This window comes from Mya arenaria, chromosome 6, assembly GCF_026914265.1.
Source record: "Mya arenaria isolate MELC-2E11 chromosome 6, ASM2691426v1".
Lineage (NCBI taxonomy): Eukaryota > Metazoa > Mollusca > Bivalvia > Myida > Myidae > Mya > Mya arenaria.
Genome location: NC_069127.1, coordinates 5760359 through 5781833, shown reverse-complemented (window position 1 = coordinate 5781833; position 21475 = coordinate 5760359). Strand labels below are relative to the sequence as shown.

At 36.0% G+C, this 21475-nt stretch overlaps 2 protein-coding genes across 3 annotated transcripts; one reads left to right on the top strand and one right to left on the bottom strand.

The window, feature by feature from the left end:
- Positions 1 to 1164: 1164 nt before the first annotated feature.
- On the bottom strand, positions 1165 to 3308 carry LOC128237201 (F-box/LRR-repeat protein 21-like). The gene is made up of 2 exons (XM_052952527.1): positions 3151 to 3308; positions 1165 to 2925 (listed from the first exon to the last, which is right to left on the bottom strand). The coding sequence occupies exon 2, from the start codon at positions 2919 to 2921 to the stop codon at positions 1551 to 1553; it is 1371 nt and encodes a 456-aa protein (XP_052808487.1). The 5' UTR covers positions 2922 to 2925; positions 3151 to 3308; the 3' UTR covers positions 1165 to 1550.
- Positions 3309 to 3312: 4 nt separating this feature from the next.
- On the top strand, positions 3313 to 20354 carry LOC128237197 (intraflagellar transport protein 88 homolog). Of its 2 annotated transcripts, XM_052952516.1 has the most exons (24): positions 3313 to 3433; positions 3800 to 3917; positions 4143 to 4211; positions 4378 to 4570; positions 4853 to 4922; positions 5364 to 5454; positions 5665 to 5769; positions 6253 to 6355; positions 6575 to 6689; positions 8985 to 9216; positions 9840 to 9857; positions 10500 to 10570; positions 11545 to 11631; positions 12049 to 12148; positions 12882 to 12968; positions 14781 to 14850; positions 15226 to 15342; positions 16783 to 16891; positions 17146 to 17184; positions 17824 to 17935; positions 18290 to 18405; positions 18673 to 18791; positions 19264 to 19431; positions 19793 to 20354. In XM_052952516.1, exons 2-24 carry the CDS (start codon positions 3807 to 3809, stop codon positions 20038 to 20040), a joined length of 2550 nt encoding a protein of 849 aa, XP_052808476.1. In that variant the 5' UTR covers positions 3313 to 3433; positions 3800 to 3806; the 3' UTR covers positions 20041 to 20354. The 2 variants fall into 2 exon arrangements, with proteins under 2 accessions (XP_052808476.1, XP_052808477.1); XM_052952517.1 differs by lacking the exon at positions 9840 to 9857.
- The last annotated feature ends 1121 nt before the right edge of the window (positions 20355 to 21475 follow it).

Below are 21475 nucleotides of genomic sequence, written 5' to 3'. Positions count from 1 at the left end.
TTCAAATGTCTCCAGAAAACAGTTTTCACGCACCTTTCAAGAAATAATGCTTCACTCTTCTTAGAACTATTTAAAGACCGATCAGACCATTTACATACTCTGAATCACTGCGCGAATATCCATGACAACCACGAATTATCGCATATCCGTACGCAATTTTTTTCACTAAGCACAAAAGAGTTCTAGCAAAAAAATACATTTTTACTTAATTTTGTTTAACTGAGGTGCGAGAAAAAGCATCTACCATAGCCGCTCGTGTAAAATAGGTTCATCCCAACCCTCGCGTAGGGTGTTTAGCGGAAATCGGGTAAACCTCGTTTCAGCAAAACACCCTACGCTCGGGTCGGAATGAACCTATCTTACACTCTCGGCCATGGAAGATACTTATAATCTTTCTTGATTAAATAAGAAGGTTAAATTGTTGGGAGCTTGTGTGTAAAGTTTTAATGCAATACATGATGTATTCGCTGAGGAATTGTCTTAAAAGTGGCTACATGCAAAACCTTAACCAAAATTTCTATGTCTAATAAAAAAGGGGCCATTATTTGAATTAAATGCAAACTAGAGTAACCTTACTTGATTATTGAAGTAGATTGGATGGTTGAATACCATTGTATAAAGTCTCAATGCAGCACATCAAGTGGTTGCTGAGATATTAACCTATGTGTGCTAACATGCAAAACCTTAACCAGAATTTTTTAGTCAAATAATAAAGGCCCATAATTTGCATTACATTCAAAAAAGTGTTAACTTACTTAATAATAATTAATTTAGTAGATTAGATAGTTTGGAATACATATCTAAAGTTTCAATGCAATATATGATATATTTGCTGATATTGACTTAAATGTGGTTACATGCAAAACCTTAACCAGAATTTCTAAGTCAAATAATAAAGGGCAATTATTAATCTAATACGTCTAGTGGTTACTGAGATATGATCTTGACAGTAATTTGCACGCAAAACCTACAGCAACGTGTGATACTTACATTGTGAATAGGGTGAACAGTCAAATAGTCAACCTAAAAACCAATCTTTTAAATTAAACTACATGTTAACACGAAAAGGATAGCTTACATGTCCAAAGTTTTAGTGCCAACAAGAAACTGAAAAAATGCTTTCTGATGACAAATGTTGTTAAAAAACATTTTAGGGAAGTCATTATCAATTTGATTAGGCAAGTGAGAGTGGATTACGATACAGGTTGAAAATAAAATCGTGAATACTTGTCAATTTAATGTTTAACAAAAAATCTGAAAGTCTTAATTTCAATACATTATTTATTAGAAATAGTAAGCACTTGTTTTTATAATAAACATAAAAAGGTTATTTCACAAAGGTTTGAGAGGTATTCATAAATTTTATAAAAGTCCCCAAAAATACTGGTATATATGTATATATAGAATATTCATAAATTTCAACAAAGATAAAACTTCCAAACTGCAATTGATCTACAAAACAATTAAATTCAGTAACAAATTGATTTTATAGATGCACAATACTACATTTACATTTGTATAGCCATTTACAAGGAAGCAATAAAATATGATTAAATAAACTTTAGATGACACTTAAACAAACGATCTAATAATTCATGTTTGAGGTAGAATTTCCATTCTTTTCCGGTTATAGTGGCATACTCCTGTTTAAAATGTTCGATTGTATCGCAAGAGTCTACAATGTGATTCACCTCATCCACATTAAAATACAAGTCTTGTGAGTGAAGGGCAAATCCGTACTCAACCTGGTTTTCCATTAACAATAAATCTAAATGACAGTTTTTCATGAACATTGCAAGAATAACTCCAGATAATAAAATTTCTTTCACCGCAAGAACTCTCAAGTGCTTACAATAATACACAATTTCAAAAATGCTTTGATTTACTGAAATTCTGTAATTCAAAGTGGAACAAACTTCGTAACTTTTAAATGACAGACTGAAGTCAATAAATTCCACAAGTGTTTCTGAATAATTACAAATAGGACCTCGCAGGTTTGGGAAAACCAGCAAACTCCATTTTGAGTATATCAAAGTTTGTACAGGCATTTCCTTTTTGAGAATGATCCCTTTTTCTGTCCACTCATGGCCAACACCAAAATGGCAGTGAACACGGAGGTGTGGCCCCTGTTTCTTGATTTCCGCCCACTGCCAATCTTGTAGGTTCTCATTGTAGAACTCCATGTGCTTGGCAAGGGCAACAATGTGAAGATCCCTGAGAGAGCGGCCAGCCAGGTGGTGTAACAGGCTATAGCTGAGCAAGTGTGGGCCGATAGCCAGCTCCTTAAGGCAAACCAGGTACATCAGACCACCAAGGTTACAGTCTTGCAATGACTGGATCAAAAACAGTTTTGTAAGGCATGCAGAATGTGCTGCACCAATTGGTAAGGTATTTTTCTGCTGAAATATTGAGTAGCCATCAATGTCACCCAAATCTAATGTTTTCAGTTTGTTATTTCTTTGAATAATTGTTCGCACTGCCTGTTTACAAGAACTGTCAAAATTTCTTACCACCTGAACATTTGATTTCAATTTCTGAACCTTTAAATTGTTGATATTGGTACAATACTCGGCTAGAGTATTCATGATCTGATTGGAAGACTGGCTTCTATAGAAAACCTTCACATCCTTGAAATGTTTCCCAGACGTTTTAATAACAGATATAAGGACATCTCTCAAAACATTTCCTTCCACATTGTCTACAGACAATTGCTCTACTCTGCTGCTGAAGTAATCAAAGCCAAGAGCTTTCATGAAAAAGTCCTCCTCTGAGAAAGTAAAGGAATGCCAGGCTTCTGGTCGTAGAGAGGCTGTTTGCCATGATGTGCAGACATTTCGCATGTACACACGATCTGATGTGGATATGTAGCTGAACACTTTGGCCAAGACGATCTCTGGCAAAACTGCCCAATCTGCCTCCATGATTCTGGAAAATATTTCTACAGTATTTCAGTGCCAGGAAAACTGATATTTTTAAACTTATACTGATATTCTAAAAGTTATTCGGATTTAATATAAATCATATGCAAATGTTAAATAATAAAAAATCATTAACTGATACTGTAGTGTAATTAACAAGCACTTTAAATCTATTGAAAAGTTAGAGGGTGCGAAAGTCCCATAAAGCGAATGAAAATGAGTACGACCATACCTGCACTTATTAGGTAAGGAATCGTTGTTTTCCAGTTTATAGATATATATATCGAATCAGTGTTTGATAAATGGAGCCTTAGAGTTGGTTAGTTTACAGCAACATTTGGTAATTAGCTCGTGATAGTGAGTAATATCTGCACAATTCGACACTTCCGTTGTCAGAAGAGCACATCCGTAAACGCGCAGAACTGATGCGCAGTTGTACGAGCGAAATTCCAAAACACAGCAACTTGTCAAAAACATTTTGTACACATTTCTCAGTTAATTCAAGTTTCTCAGGGGTAAGAGCTTGTGTTTGTAGAGTGGGAATATATCAATAATACATTACTTGGATATACTGACGGACATGTTATTTTTTGGAATTTGAAATAGATTTTTCCCATTTTCACCATTTCTGCTTTAAGTTTAATATCAGTTGCATATGTTGCTGTTTTTCTACTCAATATGCGATTACTATAATTATTTTAAAGATCTTAAGAATAGGAAATATAATTACTCTTAGAATCATTTTAAGAGTGTAATATTTACGAATTTTTGTGGTTTAATTTATTCTTAGAAATTTATGAATGGCATGTTGTTAAGCAAGGGCTTGAGTTTTCTTGTATGTATGGTGTGTATCTAAGTATAGTACCAAGTAAATATAACAGGAGTTGTATGGCCGGAGTTAATCGTATGAGCATGATGGAATCAGTACACTTAGCCGGAGAAGACGAGGAAGACATTTATGGTGGCTTCAATGACTACAATGCCACACTTGACACAGATGTGAGTCTGGATCCATAGAATAAAACATTCATAAGACATGCACAATATGCAAATATTATAAGAACATTATATACAAAAAATACCCCTGCTCACTTAAAATAATACATTTTTTGCTGCTGAACTAATTAAAAAACAATATTGGGATTTTGCTAGTGAATTTTAAAAAAAATGTCATTTTTTTCCCCTGTTTGTTTTGTGTGTTTTAGTACTTCTTCTTCATTTCAGGACCTTGCAAATGATCCTAATTTCCAGAAAGCAGTATTAAGAACAAGCCATGGAAGACGACCACCTCCTGTATGTTTTATGTAGTTTGAAAAAAGACTAAATAGATTAAATATAAGACATAGAATCCTGCCTCACAATATTTTTTTTTATGTAAATATAAAATAAAAGAATTGTTCAATTTACTTTGTGAATTGAAAATGAAGTTCTATATAATCATGAATTATTGATTCAACAGACTGGTTTCCGAGGCCCAGGAGGTGGAGCACCTATGCTAGGAGGTGCCCGTATGGGTACAGCAATGCGTGGGGGTCGAGCTGGCCCTTCCTCCATGGGACGGCCCATCACAGGGGCTGCAGCAGGGCAGGATTCACAGGCTAGACCCATGACAGCTGTCAGAGCCGCTGGTTACACTGCTGTAGGCAAGAGAGGTCAGACATGATTTCATGTAGCACAATTGGTTTCGCTTAGATTGATTGTAAATTACACATAGATCTACATTCACAAAATCAGTAGAGCTTGAAAAATTAATGTAAAAATAGTGAATTATCATAATATGATTGATGTGGTCATTTTATATTGCTCATGCTTGGTAGTCTGTGAGTAACTGATATTCATTAAATCTAATATGGGGAATTTAATATAAATGATTCATGTTGGGTTGTATGTTTTACATTGCTTGTGCATTATTATTTTTTAATTTAATGTTTTAGGCCCAGCTGGGTTTGATCCGATGAGCCAGGCTGGACCTGCTCCACCCCTTGAACCAAAGCCAGAAGACAGGTAGGCAGGGTGTAGTACATGTATGCACAGCTTGAAACCTTTGTTACAATTGTTTTAAGCATGTATGGTTCTGCAAGAAAAGAACGCCAGTTCATTGATTGCCCTGTTATCATATGTTGTCAGCAAAAATGATTGTTGAGTTATGCCCCTTTTGACTGAAAAACAAACGAGTGTTGACAACATTTACCATGTTCTCATTAAATTGCAGAAGTTTTCCATTTCTTTACAAAGTTTTATAATCTTTTGAAGCCCAGCTTTAGAAGAATGTTTTTTGCACTTGTTCAGAAATTAAAATTTACATTACTTCTACCTTTTACAGTTATTTTCTATGTCAAAGTCTCATTTTTCTAGTTCCTGTTTCACTATTAGCGCTGAAATATGCTTTATGATATACATTTAGAATGATTAAATCAAGTTGAATACATTGTACAATGTTAACAGTCCCGAGGAGAAGATTCGGCAGTTGGAGAAGAAGGTGAATGAGCTGATAGAGGAGAGCTGCTTCGCCAACAGCCGCGGGGAACTTAGTCTGGTACATACACATGAAATATTATTTAACTTCCATTAACTTAAAGATTGGTCTTAACAATAAAAATTAAATGTGTTAACAGTCAATATTTGCTGAATTTAGTGTTTATGCTTGGAAAACAATACCGCATGGTATAGTTATGATTAAGCACAAAAAATTGTCTCCCCTGACTACTCCACTTATCTCCCCTGACTAATCCCTTTATCTCCTCAGGCCCTAGAAAAGGCAAAGGAGGCCGGGCGGAAGGAGCGGGTGCTGGTAAGACAGCGGGAACAGATGTCCATGGGAGACCAGATCAACCTTGACCTTACTTACTCTGTAAGTAAACAGGCTCAATGCCAAAGGAGGTTGTCTATTTTTGGAGGAAAACCATGTTAAGATATTGCTATAAGTTTGCTGTCATTGTTGTCTATGAACAACAACTTTATACTTGGCCACAATTTAAAAAAAAATCCAGACATTTAAATACAAATTATGCCCAATACAATACACAGATGTGAAGCAAGGCTAAGTTATCACCCTTTCGAGTAAAAAATCAGACAAGAGTTTTGTGTATGCTCCGTGGTGCGCTTGTTCACATTCATAAAAAACTGCTTATGATCTATGCTTATGAGGGTTGTCTTTGATGTAAAGGTTTACTTTTGGAATCATATCATATGACATGACATTGTTGATTTGCTTAAATAAAGGACAAAGAAAAAATGAAACAGAAAAACAGTCATAAACATGGTATTCAAGAATGACAGTATCAAAAAGTATAAAGAATCATAATCAATCATCAAATGGCCATCTCTGTTGTAGGTGTTGTTTAACCTGGCAAACCAGTATGCTGCCAATGAGATGTACAACGAGGCACTGAACACATACCAGGTCATCGTAAAAAACAAAATGTTTAATAATGCAGGTATGTCTCATGAAACATATTATATGTGTTTGTTTTCTTCTACTGGACAAGGCTATGTTTAAATTTAATTATTTATATTGTTGCATGAAATGGTGTAAGTCTCTCTCTGAGAGTGAACAGATTCCATTGATTCCAGGATTATCATTTTTTCCTTGTAGACCTTATATAATTAACTGCATTTCTGTCTCAAAAGACTCATGACCTTCTGCTTGTCTACAGGTCGTTTGAAGGTTAACATGGGGAACATCTACTTCAAGCAGAAGAATTACCCCAAGGCCATCAAGATGTACCGCATGTCCCTTGACCAGGTCCCTAACTCTCACAAGGAGATGAGGTCAGTTCTGAAGATTGGTTTAATTTGTGCAAAAGTTTATTAGCTCATCTGGTGAATTGTTATACAGTAGCCTTGATGTCAATGACTTTGTTTCGCTAAAATTTTAACTTATGGCTTAACTCGAAAAAAACATTCATGATTTTCAGCTGAAACTTGATATTCATGTTTCCAGATATTATACACACATGTTCAGTGAGGTAGTGTTTTAGCTAAAGCGGAATGGAAGGGCGGCCCGCCCTGCCCTTTTTTGACCCCGCCCCGTTGCCCCTTTTTACACGCCCTGTCATATTTTTCCCGCCCCCTTGCGCCCTTCTGGCCATTTAGATCGTTGTTTATCACGAAGTTACGCCCTAAAACTATTTCATTGGTCAATGTCGCCGTTTCCTAATCTGTCACAGATCAGTGCGTTCTAAGGCACATGACCGTCATCACCGCGGGTCTGATTAACGGTAGTTCGCGCTTAAAATCAGGGTGCTAATTGATGTTCATTATGACACATTATTCCTTGTCTGAGACATCGAAGTTGTACCTCTAAATGTCGATCTTTGATGCCGATGTTGTTACAAATTTAATTAATTTAGCAATTTATTATCGGTAATCTTCTAATCACACAATTGGGTCGTCTATCATCCAATTATTGAAACGTCCCATTTTAACCAATCAGAGAAGACACTGGTCAAATGATTAAAAGTTTGTTAAATTGCGATAGAAAACGCGAAGAAAGGATGAAAAATGCTGTCAAGTATTAGTAAACAATTGATACTTGCAGTGTAAAAACAAGGCACACTTTTTAGAACAGTGTTTCGTTTGAAGCAGACGGTCATTGAAAAACAGACGGTGGCGCTATTAGCCTAAGAAAATCAAATACTTGACTTCATGACCAATATTTGATAGTTTTTGTGTTGAATGTTCGTAATGAAAATTTGTTTTGATATCTCAAAACTTTTTTATTTGGTTTATATAGCTTTTACTTACAGTATTTTCCTCATTTGTACGATGTTTAAAAGTAGAAGATTCGGCGAGTCACCGCCATTTTGTCATAACATTTTTCGGAGTTTATTTTTCGATTTTCTAGTTCTATTATTAAGTATTAGTGAGTTTTTCATGAAGGATAGAGATTTTAAATGTCATTTTGTTTTAAAATGTCAGCATATTAAAATTTATTTAACCAAAGACAAGTAAACAACAGCAAAGCTGAATGTGACATTCGTACCCTATCCTGATCGTACCAAAACAAGATTCGCCCCCTGCACTTAAATGTTTTTAACAGCTCATATATAAGGCCATTCTGATTTTTTGTAATGGTATTTTTTTTTAACTGTCTTTGTTTTTTTTATACACTTTTTTGGAGGTAAACTTTACATTGCAAAAAGGAGACTATAGACAAGTACACCTTTGATAGGCCAAACAAGAACACTTTTTTTAACATTCCATCTAGTAAAAGCAATCAAAGTAAATGTGAATTTAAAGTTTTGTGGCATGGTACAATATTTATCTCAGGTTTAAAGATAAGTATCTCGTCTCCTCACTTCTCCCTAATTTGACTGGTGGGAGAAGTGACTTCCCCAAAAAATCAGCCTTGTGAGAGCCCTGGTGACAACAACCCGAGATGGTAAAGAAAGTGTCTGAAGTGAAAATGAACAAGAAAAAAGAATTAAGAGTATTCAGTAGGGATATTACTACAATGTGTGCATGAACATGCATGTGCTTTAATAAGGTACATGATCGTTTTACAACAATGCAAAGCTAATATTGTGCGCATTGTTTTCCCATTTAAGAAAGCACCATGCCCCTATTTTAGCCCACCCTGCCCTTTTTTTGGCCCACACTGCCCTTTTTAATTCCTGGCTAAAACACTAAGTGAGGGACATAACTCTGGCTTTAAGTTTTGCCAAGTTATTTCCCTTGTTTGAATGAAGAAAAAGTTGTTGGCACTCTTGTCTTCGGTAATCTCTTTTTGCAATTTTGTGAATTGGAAAATTCACTGAAATATATATCATGTATACAGAAGTGATTCATATTACTTTTGGACTGTGAATAATAAGCCTTGCTGAAATGATCAAAATATTAAAATGCGAGGAAAGAACCTGGTGAATGTGTGGCCAAATGATAATAAAGCATGGCTCGATGAAAGGCCCAAGTGCTTTTATGAACAACCAATAATAAGATAGGGCATGAGAAAATTATACTTTTCAGAATCAGAAATAAAATGAAATGTATAACTCTTTGTACAGATTAATCTGAATATCTGAAGTATTTTTGAAGTTGAAGTTAAGAAAATTTTATTTTTTCCAGGACCAAAATAATGCAGAATATTGGTATCGTGTTTGTGAAGATGGGCCAGTACACTGACGCCATCACATCGTTTGAGCACATCATGTCGGAAGCCCCGAGCTTCAAGACTGGCTTCAACCTGATCTTGTGTTACTTTGCGCTGGGAGATCGAGAGAAGATGAAGAGGGCGTTCCAGAAACTGCTGACTGTGGATCTGAAACTGGATGACGAGGATAAATACCTGCCACATGGGGTAAGCCATTCTGGGGTCAAGCTATAAATGTGTTATGGTTGCCGGTAACGGAATATGTGTAAATTTGAGTGAAAATATAATGTTGTTGTTTTTTTTCACTGGGAAATATATTGTGTTGAGTAAAATATGGTATGTTTTTAAGTCTGATTATGTACTGGTTGTTTTGGATTAAGTAAAAAGTATGTACATAGATATAAATGAAAAATAGTGTGCCTAAGCAACTTAAATATAGTTATTGAAATACAATCAACTACAGCTATTAGAAAGGGATCTTATAACAGTATCTGTTTGTGTTTTTAACAGGACACGAAGGTGAGCTTTGAAAGTTTAGCTGTTTACAAATTAGCTTTATGCTTTCTTTTATTTTTGCATTTAACCCTGATAGTTTTATTTTGGCTTTAGCAATTACTTTAAGATTTATGGATTACCCCTTTAATATATTAAGTTTTGTAGTAGTGCTTTTACCTTTGATATTTCCATTAATTTGTATTCTTACTATTATTAAGGATTACTGACATTGTTGACATTCACAATGATGCTGCAGTGTTTTTATACAAAGAGGTTGAGTTGAAATGTATTTGTTTTTATTATAATGTAGTCACCTTTCTGTTCAAATATTGAAGGATGAGAAACTCAATCAGGTATTTTGGTTTGTGAATTTGATTTATTAATCAGTTCTTTTTTGTTCTTTTCATCTTCACATACATTTTTTTTCTTGTTCATTTTTCATTGAAATTTACTTTTTTTTCACAAAGACATTCTGTAGATGTATCATGACTATACACAGAGTAAATATTTCTGCCTGTCGCAACTATTTCTGCCTGTCATTACCTACATCACACACTTAGAATTAGTAGAATTATTTAGATATTTTATTATGGCTCACATTAATAAGCTCTTATTTCTTACCATAGCTACCTTATGAATTCGCAGAAAAAAATTGTCCGAAAAATATGTAGCTTAGATGATAGAATATCCTTATGCTTCAGCAGTAGCTGCTATTAGAGAATATAGAATAACTGGTATATATTTCTGCTTTTAAAATTACTTTACTTTTTATGGTCATAATGTTAGAAGATAGAAGTAAAAATTAAAATGCTCACCAGGTAAATGAGTACAGTACAAATGATATGCTGGCAATCAGTTAGCAGGAATGTAAATGTTATAACATTGACATGTCTTACTTAACAAAACTACTTTCAGTTAACTGTTTTAAAACTATACATGTACACATGCAGACTTTATACATGTTATTTATGTTATTTATGACTGACTGGTTACAGGAAGACAAGCAGTACAACCTCGTCCTGGAGATGATCAAGAACGACTCCCTGAGACAGATAGAGCGGGAACGGTCAGTTACTCTCTTAACTCATATCTTTATGAAGATGTTGCGTTTGTACTGTACAGATAGAGCGGGAACGGTCAGTTACTCTCTTAACTCATATCTTTATGAAGATGTTGCGTTTGTACTGTACAGATAGAGCGGGAACGGTCAGTTACTCTCTTAACTCATATCTTTATGAAGATGTTGCGTTTGTACTGTACAGATAGAGCGGGAACGGTCAGTTACTCTCTTAACTCATATCTTTATGAAGATGTTGCGTTTGTACTGTACAGATAGAGCGGGAAAGGTCAGTTACTCTCTTAACTCATATCTTTATGAAGATGTTGCGTTTGTACTGTACAGATAGAGCGGGAACGGTCAGTTACTCTCTTAACTCATATCTTTATGAAGATGTTGCGTTTGTACTGTACAGATAGAGCGGGAACGGTCAGTTACTCTCTTAACTCATATCTTTATGAAGATGTTGCGTTTGTACTGTACAGATAGAGCGGGAACGGTCAGTTACTCTCTTAACTCATATCTTTATGAAGATGTTGCGTTTGTACTGTATTTGCTAGCTCACCATCAGAGTACATGTATCTCATAAGAAGTGAGATGAAGGGTTCTCAGTGAACTCTTCTTGCCTAGTGACTTTAGAGGGCAGGAAATATCATTCAAATTTCTGTGGTCTTGAGTGAAATGATGGGCTTTCTAATCTGCAGTGTTACAATTTCTCAGCTACCTTTTACATTTACTCCAGGTGCCCATATACTGGTTTTCTAAGTTTTTCAAATCCTGGTAATTAGATTAGGAATGGCATTGGTCAGGCGGATGGGATAGCAGGCGGGAGGGTGTCAAACAGGTGGTTGGATAGTGATGAAACATGTTTGCACAACAACCAGTGAAAATACAACCAGATCGCAAACAAATAAATGAGAATTATTTAAAGTTAAACAATTTCTTTTCAAATATTATAAATGATTTATGTTTCTATCATACAGGAAGTATGAGGCAGACAATTGCATCAAGACAGGTGCAAAGATCATCTCCCCTGCAATAGAGGAGAGCTTTGACGCTGGATATGACTGGTGAGAGGAGAAAACTGCTTCTCTTTGCCTTGAATTACTTGTGAAACATTTGTAGTTACAGAATGTTTACTGATATAAATGATTACTTTGTATTCTTTTTGATTTCCAAACAGCAAGGGGCAAAAGTTAAGTTCCCTTGAATATAGAACAACCATTTGACCATTTTCTTAGATAACTAAAAACTTGTTAAAAGTTTTAAATTGAAATCAAACTCTTGGACCAACATCTCATATTTTTACCATATTAAATTGCTGCAGATTTTTATCAATCCCAGCTTAAAAAATTCACACTTTGAGCAAGCTTTGCAAAAATATTGACAATGCAACGCTTGTGCTAATTTTGACCACTGTATTTATGAGTGTGTTGGTAAGGTATATGCGTTAAGCCTCTCTGTACATACCTATGTGTTTATTACAGGTGTGTTGACCAGGTGAAGAACTCCCAGTACATTGACCTCGCACACGACCTTGAGATCGATAAGGCCATCATGTTCCTAAAACAGAAAGACTTCAACCAGGTATTTTGATTCATACACCTGACCCCTTCTCGAGCTCACAAGCTGAAGTATCTTATTTAATCAAGCCAAACTTCTTACTAAATCTTGATTTTACTAAATACATCTTTAGTTTATTTTTATTGTTATAAGATATTTCCTTTAAATGTCCAAAACCTCTTAAGAATGTAAATACTACCAAAACAAAATAGTTAACTTAGCTCAATCCTGTTATAAGGGACTTCAGATGTTTTGAGAAATTAAGGCCTGATATCACACATAGCCACAAAGATTTAACTTATCTTATTTCGCCTTGTAAATAACAAATTTCCGATTTACATCCTCTGTTAGCATAGAACCTTGTGTTCACACATTCTCTCAATTATGAAGAAATGGAAATGAAAGTTTGTTTGTTTTTGGCTGCTGTGTGACATTTGTAGCTAGTCTACGTATCAGAGAAAATAAAATGCCTGATTTGTTGTTGTCTGCAGTGATGGTGTGGTATTGTTGAAATCTCTTTTATTGTTACAATTGCTTGTGTTTTAAAAGAGAGAGGAAAATATGAGCATTTTGTATCAGCTTGCAATGCTATTTGTTGATGGAATTTGTAGATTGTAGGATTTCAGGAAATAATGTAATATGCATGCTAATTTGGTGTCTCCATGATGTTCTAAGAGAGAAGTATATTACTTCCTTTGTCTTTTTGGTTGTTTGAACTTCTCATTTCCCCGCTGTATTATACCATGTATATTTCCAGGCAATTGAGACCCTGAAATCATTTGAGAAGAAGGACTCCAAGGTTGCATGTACGGCCGCCACCAACCTCAGCTTCCTCTACTTCCTGGTAGGTAACACATGCTGTCAGACATTGGTTTATACTGAGGAAGAAATAAGCTTATATATAAAGACATCTACATCATGCAATTGAAGCAGCCTAGACAAAAATTGATTTCATTTCATAGTGAAGGATCATTTAAGAGCCCACACATGCTGAACATTTTTAGCTCGACTATTCGAAGAATAGGTGGGCTATACTACTCGCCCCGGTGTCGGCGTCCGGTTGAAGTTTTAGGGCAAGTTGGGATTTTCACTTATAAGTCCAATACCCTACATTCAATTGACTTAATACTTCACGCAGTTGTTCAGGGCCATCACATGATGAGGTTAGATAACTCCATATTATTCTTTACACAGATTATGGCCCCTGATTGACTATGGAACTTAGGTTAAAGTTTTAGGGCAGGTTGGGATATTGTTTAATAACTTCTATACCCTTCATTCAATTGACTTAATACTTCACACAATTGTTCAGGACCATCACCCAATGAGGTTACATAATTCCATATCCTTAATACAAGTAATGGCCCCTGATTGACTAAGGTTAAAGTTTTAGGTAAGTAAAAGTTAAGGGCAAGTTGGGATTTTAATAAAAAAAAATTCTATACCGTTCATTAAATGCACTTTATAAAATTCAAAACTATTTACGACCATCTTACAACAAGAAACATGACTCCCTTTTAAGCCTAAATACAAATTATGGCCCTTGAATTTTAAATTATTTTTTTTTAATTTCCTTTGAAAGGCATATTTGTATATTCTTAACCACATTTTCACAATGGGAAATCAAGGTATTTGAATGACTTGCGTCATTGTTTGGGCGGGCTGGTGGGAGGGCAGCATCAAAGTCACCTTATGTATCGAATAAATTTAGTTAGGTTTGACATAAAGAGACCAAACTTGGTATTATTACATCGTTATTGTATTCTAAGTCAAAGCGGCGTAGTCAAGCGCGCTGTCTTACGACGGCTCTTGTTTTGGGTATTGTGATAGTCTTTGTGTTGTCTTAGTAGTACAAAAGCTTAAAAATTCGCCATAACTCAAAAATGGTAAATGGTCAAGATATGCAATTAAGACTATGTACACATTTTCAAACTATAGGCACATGTATACCAGGCCCACATGTCTGGCTTTAATAATTGTTAAGTTAAGCCTCTTGTTTAACTGAAAGAAACCCAAGACAGACAAGAAGTGGTGTTCACTCAGCTGCACTCTTGTTTATTGGACCTCTATTATCAAATTCATTTAAAATTCAAAGGTGCTGAATACTTAAGTTGCTTAACACAATATTTTTGTGACTTTTTCTCAGGATAGGAGGGGTAAGTGTGGCCTTCATGACCATTAATGAATATTATCCACTTTCTGTTGTAGAGAAATTATGAAGAGGTGACTACTAAAGTTTTAAATTTCATTTTATTTCTTAATTTAGACATGCGTATAACTATTTAATGCCTTTCTTTTGTGTTTATGTTTGTTGTCTGTTACTGTTTGTTCTTGTTCACATACTGTGATAATTAATTGTTGCAACTGTTGTAAGAATGGATCAAGTAAAGAACTGAGGACAGTGCTTATAAAATAGTATTTATGCCTGGTTTTCTGTACCAGACTCTCTGTCACAAATATCAATTTATTGCAGAAAAGGCTCTGACAGTTTTCAATGTTTAGATTTAGAGCAACAAGCATGAAACATTTGATAACAGACTACATAGAGTTAAAATTAAATAAGTTCTGCATGCATTTTCCTTGTGGCTTGGAGGCTTGCGCATTGATAGTGTAGTTCACATTTCCATCCATTTGCACCGCTGCTCCTCTTTTACAGGAGAATGACATGGGTCAGGCTGACAAGTATGCTGAGGTTGCCATGACAGCAGACAGATACAATCCCTACGGTAACCAAGCCTTCTGTGTGTCTTATTGTGTCTAATGCATTTATCAAAGTTTTGCCCCAGCAGGGGGGCAAGCACTTCCAGGGGATTTAGACGAACTGCAAATTGTTTTCTAATTCCCACCTTAAAGCTGGAAAATAAGTCAACATCCCTGGCGTCCTAGGAGTTGCATGCATCAAAAGACCTTTGAAAAAACACCTAGACAAGTCTATTTCCCAGGTGGCTAAATATTATATTACTGCTATCTCATCTAAGAAATAAAAACAAAGCCAGCATGATTTGATGCAAATTGAGAATTACAGGCATACATAAACATGCTTCATAAAGATATATTCATAAATATGCATTCAGGTGATACATTGACCTTTTTATTTCCAGCATTGGTGAACAAAGGGAATGTGTTGTTTACGAAGGGAGACTATGAGAAGGCGCGGGAATTCTACAGAGAAGCCCTGCAGAACGACTCCTCGTGTGTCGAGGCTCTCTACAACCTGGGTTAGTCTCAATAACAGACTGGGTGGTTATAAGTCTGATTGTAATGAAATGTGTCTCATATGTCGATATTCCTTCACAATAGGAGAGCAAGTACCATAAAGATTCAGACAACTTGTGAGCACAGAATATCATTGGTTAATTATGTCTCCCCCTCTCTGGGGGAGACATATTGTTTTTGCCCTGTCCGTCAGTCCGGTAGTCCGGTAGTCCGTCAGTCCGTCAGTCCGTCCGTACGTCACACTTCGTTTCCGATCGATAACTGGAAAACCGCATGACCTAGGATCACCAAACTTGGTAGGGAGGTTGGTCATGAGGTGTAGAAGATCCCTATTGTTTTTGGGGTCACTAGGTCAAAGGTCAAGGTCGCGGCGACCCCCAATGTAAAAAACATTTCCGCTCAATATCTTGACAATGGTTTGACCTAGGTTCACCAAACTTGGTAGGGAGGTTGGTCATGAGGTGTAGAAGATCCCTATTGTTTTTGGGGTCACTAGGTCAAAGGTCAAGGTCGCGGCGACCCCCAATGTAAAAAACATTTCCGCTCAATATCTTGAGAATGGTTTGACCTAGGTTCACCAAACTTGGTAGGGAGGTTGGTCGTGAGGTGTAGAGGATCCCTATTGTTTTTGGGGTCACTAGGTCAAAAGTCAAGGTCGCGGCGACCCCCAATGTAAAAAACATTTCCGCTCAATATCTTGAGAATGGTTTGACCTAGGTTCACCAAACTTGGTAGGGAGGTTGATCATGAGGTTTAGAAAACTCCTATATTTTGGGGGGTCACAAGGTCAAAGGTCAACGTCGCTGTGACCTCTAATGTAAAAAAATATTTCCGTGCAATATCAGGAGAATGCTTTGATCTAGGTTCACCAAACTTTGAAGTGAGGTTGGTCATGATGTCTAGTTGATTTTGCAATCAGTTGGTCAAAGGTCAAGGTCACTGACCTTGAGGTGAAGAACCGGTTTCTGCTCAATAACTCAAGAACGTTTACACCCAGGAACTTCATACTTGGTATGCCAGTTAGTCATGACTAGTTGATGGCCCCTATTGATTTTGGGATCCATCATTGATTATTTCTCACCTACGACCACACAATGGGGGAGACATGCGCTTTTTCAAAAAAGCAATCTCTAGTTTAATTGGTTAATAGCTTGTAATAGCTTGTACTGGTATAATCAAGTATTGTTTACTATAAGATCACAAGTTAAAAGTCAAATCCGCTATAAGACCATATACTATTTTTGTGGGTAGAGAGAACCACAAAGCAATACGAGAAAGCGCTATGTATTAAAGCAAAAACATCAGTAAAATAGATAGAGCTCTCTGCAAACTTTTCGTTGCAAAGGAATTGATTGATAGTGCTTGACTTCATTACCATTTTGTACCATAAACCATATGTTGACGCCTGCTCTCATATACACATGTTTTCCTGTGTGTTACAGGGTTGACAAACAAGCGTATTGGGCGGCTGGAGGATGCCTTGGACGCCTTCTACAAGCTTCATGCCATCATGCGCAACTCCCCACAGGTCATTTTCCAGATAGCAGACACGTATCCTTTCCCTTATAACAAGACAGCCAATTATGGCAACATTTTAATTACTTGTTGTTGTGACTGTCAGAGTTTTTTTGAATGAGTTATAATCTGAATGATAAAAATTCCTCTCTGAAATCCACGGGTAAACTTCCAAAAAATTATAATGCAATATTCCCGAACTCAGCTAAAATTGAAAAAGATTGTCCAGCACAGGTATTTGAAATATTTTGCCACAATAAATATTGGACATTCCTTAACTCTGTGATCAGACATGATAAGCTGGAAGATTCAGCTCAGGCAACTGAATGGTAAGATCAACTTCTATATAATTGAATAGACATTAATGCCAGATTAAGTCCTCCCTCACTTGTCAAGGAATTTGTTGTTGTTAGATAAATAAATTAAAAAATGAGTATATTGTTTGTTCAGGCATGTATGTCACAGTTTAACACTGCACTAGTTTAGCAAATATAACACTCAGAAGTTTGTTGTCATGTTAATTTGAACTGCTAAAAGTAAATATACATCAAGTCATTTATGTATTTGCCTTAACAGTAAATATTAAAGTGTTATAAGTTTTAACTAATATATTTTACAACAATTGTGAAAGAAGTAATAACAACATCATATTAATACTCTCATAAATCACTTTGATGTTATGCGATAGTGTGGTGTTGTGTTGTTGGAGGAACCGGAGTACCTGGAGGAAACCCACGTGTCCTGCTTTATGACCACAAACTGGAATGCGCCAAGGTTTGGAATCAAACCTGGGTGTGCTAACTTCACACTTACATGAGTGATATAGGCGCTGTATCCTAAACACACAAAATTTCCTAAAAGTGCTTTAGTTTGTTTAGACTTAATGTAATTGAGACAAGACAAAAGCTGATAACTGTTAATGCACTGCCAGTGTTTATGACCCTGTTTTACTCTTTGTTTTGTTTCAGGTTTATGCAGCTAATAGGTGTGGTGCCTACTGACTGTTCTGTGCTGTCTCGGATGGGAGAGATTTACGACAATGATGGGGACAAGTCCCAGGCATTCCAGTACTATTATGATGTAAGTAGGCCAACAGCTAATCACAGAGCTCAATGTTCAGTTACAAATTCAGTGGTATATTTTTATGAAAACCTGTGTGGTCACTAAGATGCGAAATGGGGGAAAAAAATGCTCTTTGTGATGTACTGAACATCAAACATGTATTCAAAATAACTGGAGTACTGCCTCAGACTATTACTTTATCCAATGGCTTGGTTTCTTCAAATGGAAAAGTCTTTTTCATAATAATTTTACTGTAGGCTGTCAAGTTAAAGATTGAATTATCTTTTTCAAACTTTTTCTGTAAAACACAATATAGTATAACAACATTTGAACATTAAAACCCATGTAAATGTTCCACTTGGGTTATTTCAGTCTTACAGATATTTCCCCTCCCACATACCTGTGATAGAGTGGCTTGGGGCTTACTACATAGACTCCAAATTCTGTGAAAAAGCTATACACTACTTCGAAAGAGCTAGTATAGTACAGTGAGTATTTTAGTAACATAAGTTCTCATTGAAAGTAATTTGTAAGAAATCAAGCGCTTTCTGCTTTTATAGGAGGTTTTTAGTATTTTATGACCTGATATAAATGCAGACTAAAAATGGTATGACTTCATCACTGCATTTCTGTGGAAGACAGGAAGAATCAAATTGTTTTTAGCTGATCTGTTTTTCAATGGAAAAAGGACCCTTGTATAATTATGTTACTAAAATGCAGAGCATATGAGTTAATAATATAATTATTAATTTCAGACCAAACCAGGTAAAATGGCATTTGATGATAGCGAGCTGTCACCGACGCAGTGGTAACTACCAACAAGCTCTGGAGACATACAAGTTCATCCACCGAAAGTTCCCAGACAACGTTGAATGTAAGTTGATTATTTACACTGCAGGCTAGTTATCGTTCCCCGTGCATGTGTGTCAACATCATGTGGTTAACAGATCATATCAATACACTGTTATTTTGCTTGAAAATATTACAGTACAGTAACATTGGGGCCGAGTGTAAAACAAAATATTGTTAGATCATAAACTTCAATTACATATTAAGCTTGTGTCAAATATAAAAGAAGTTGAACTTGCAAAATGAAATTAACTGTTCCTAAAATAACCATTCTGGAATGATTAGTGCACTGACAAGGTGGTTATATTTTCTTGACAATACCTCAAAAGTCCCCAGTCTGATACTATGTAGGGCACCTTCTCTTGACCTTTCATAAAACATAACCAGTACTGTGTTACCGGCAGGAAGCAGAATGGAATATCATGAAAACATCTGAATACATTTTTTTGCATATGCCTTTTCATCAGTCATAACATTATGGTATTTTCTCCCTCCAGGCCTTAAGTTTCTGGTGCGTATCTGTTCTGACCTGGGCTTGAAGGAGGCACAGGAGTATGCCACTAAGCTGAAGAAAGCTGAGAAAGCCAAGGAGCTCAAGGACCAGAGGGCGACCAGTGCGTCTCGACGAGGATCTGGGCGGCGACGGGAGGGCAGTGCTGAAGGAGGTATGTGCATAATGTCTTGTTTTTTTCTCCACTTTTAAACACAAATGGCAATAAATGTATAATTGTCAAATAACTTATTTAACATTGGGTTGAAATAAAAATGTTACAGTAAAATAGCATATAGCCTCATCCGCTTTTGATAATCTAATGCTACAAATGAAGGCTATTTGGGCTTGACTTCTTGAGTAATTGTTAAAACAACTTACCAGTGTTATGGTGTTATGATGTTAACATTTTAGTCTTGAAAGAAAACAAATCTTCCTGGTAAGTTAGACCCAATATTTAATGATTTCTAACCAATAACAGATTGGCAGTGAGACACATCTATCTATTTCTAAGTTTGTAGTACTTTTCCTTATAGACCGTGAGGGCAGTGCTGGTATGCGAGGGAAGAGGGGTGGTCCGGCAGGTGGGATGGCGGCCCGGAGAAGGCCCAATCTGGACGAAGCTGATGAGGAGACATACCAGCCACGCAAACAGGAAGTGGACCCCTCGTACTCTGACCCTCTTGGGCCCCAGATGGAACGCCCAAAAACTGCAGCCAAGCGACGAGACCTGGACGATGAGTTTGCAGATGAAGAGTTGGGAGAAGATTTGCTTCCTGAGTAGATGAAGCCAATAATTGTGTTATGATTAAAATTAGGTTGTGTGTTTTGCCAGATCATCTTTGATATGTGTCAAGTGACATCGTTGCAAGCCCATCTTGCAAAAAACAAATCGTTTACTTATGTTATAGACTCCCTTGATGTTATAAAAATCTATATCTATAAACAAAAAAAACAAACAATTCTAGAGTCATTTACTGAGGTCTGTGCTTTTATTTATGAATAATTATGTTATTTATTACATTCCGTCCATTTTGTCATTTATTCAACCTGTGATTATTATGTTTTTGCATCTGACAGAATATACTAGAATACTTATCAGCTTGTTGTTTTCCAAAAAAGTCTTAATTGTAACAGGGGTTCTGTGGTTCAGGATTAATCCTGAAATAGCCATGCATTCAGTAAAGTCTAATGTTATCTAACGTAAGAAAACTGTTTTGTTTAATTTTCCTGCTGCAAGACAGCATATATACTGCAAGCGTGGTACCAAACAACACATGTTTGCCACAAAAGTTACATAACTCCATTTTATCCTAAATACAAGTTATGGCCCCTGATTGACTTAGGTTAAAGTTTTAGGGAAGGTTAAAGTTTTAGGGCAAGTTGGGATTTTCACTTAAAACTCCAATACCATTCATTCAATTGACTTAATACTTCACACAGATGTTCAGAGTCATCACATAATGAGGTTTGATAACTCCATATTATCTTTTATACAAATTATGGCCCCTGATTGACTATGGAACTTACGTTAAAGTTTTAGGGCAGGTTGGGATATTGTTTAATAACTTCTATACCCTTCATTCAATTGACTTAATACTTCACACAATTGTTCAGGACCATCACCCAATGAGGTTACATAACTCCATATCCTTAATACAACTTATGGCCCCTGATTGACTTAGGTTAACGTTTTAGGCACGTAAAAGTTAAGGGCAAGTTGGGATTTTAATAAAAAAACTAAAGGGCAAGTTGGTATTTTAATAAAAAAAAACTTATACTGTTCATTAAATGCACTTGATAAAATATAAATTATGCCCGTTGATTTTTTTTTTTTTTTAATTTCATTTGAAAGGCATATTTGTATATATTCTTGAACACATTTTCATAATGTGAAATCAAGTTATTTGAATGACTTGCGTCATTGTTTGGGCAGGCTGTTGGGAGGACAGCATCAAAGTCACCTTATGTATCGAATAATTTTAGTTAGGTTTGACATAAAGAGACCAAACTTAGTATTATTACATCCTTATTGTATTCTAAGTCAAAGCGGCGTAGTCGAGCGCACTGTCTTACAACGGCTCTTGTTAACTACAGTAAAACTGCGATCGCTTGAGGTCGCCAGGGACCGAGACAAAACCTCGAGGGAACCGATGTTTCGAGCGACCCGATTTTCAATTTTCCAGTTTGATATGAAATATCTTTCAGTGTATTTTTAG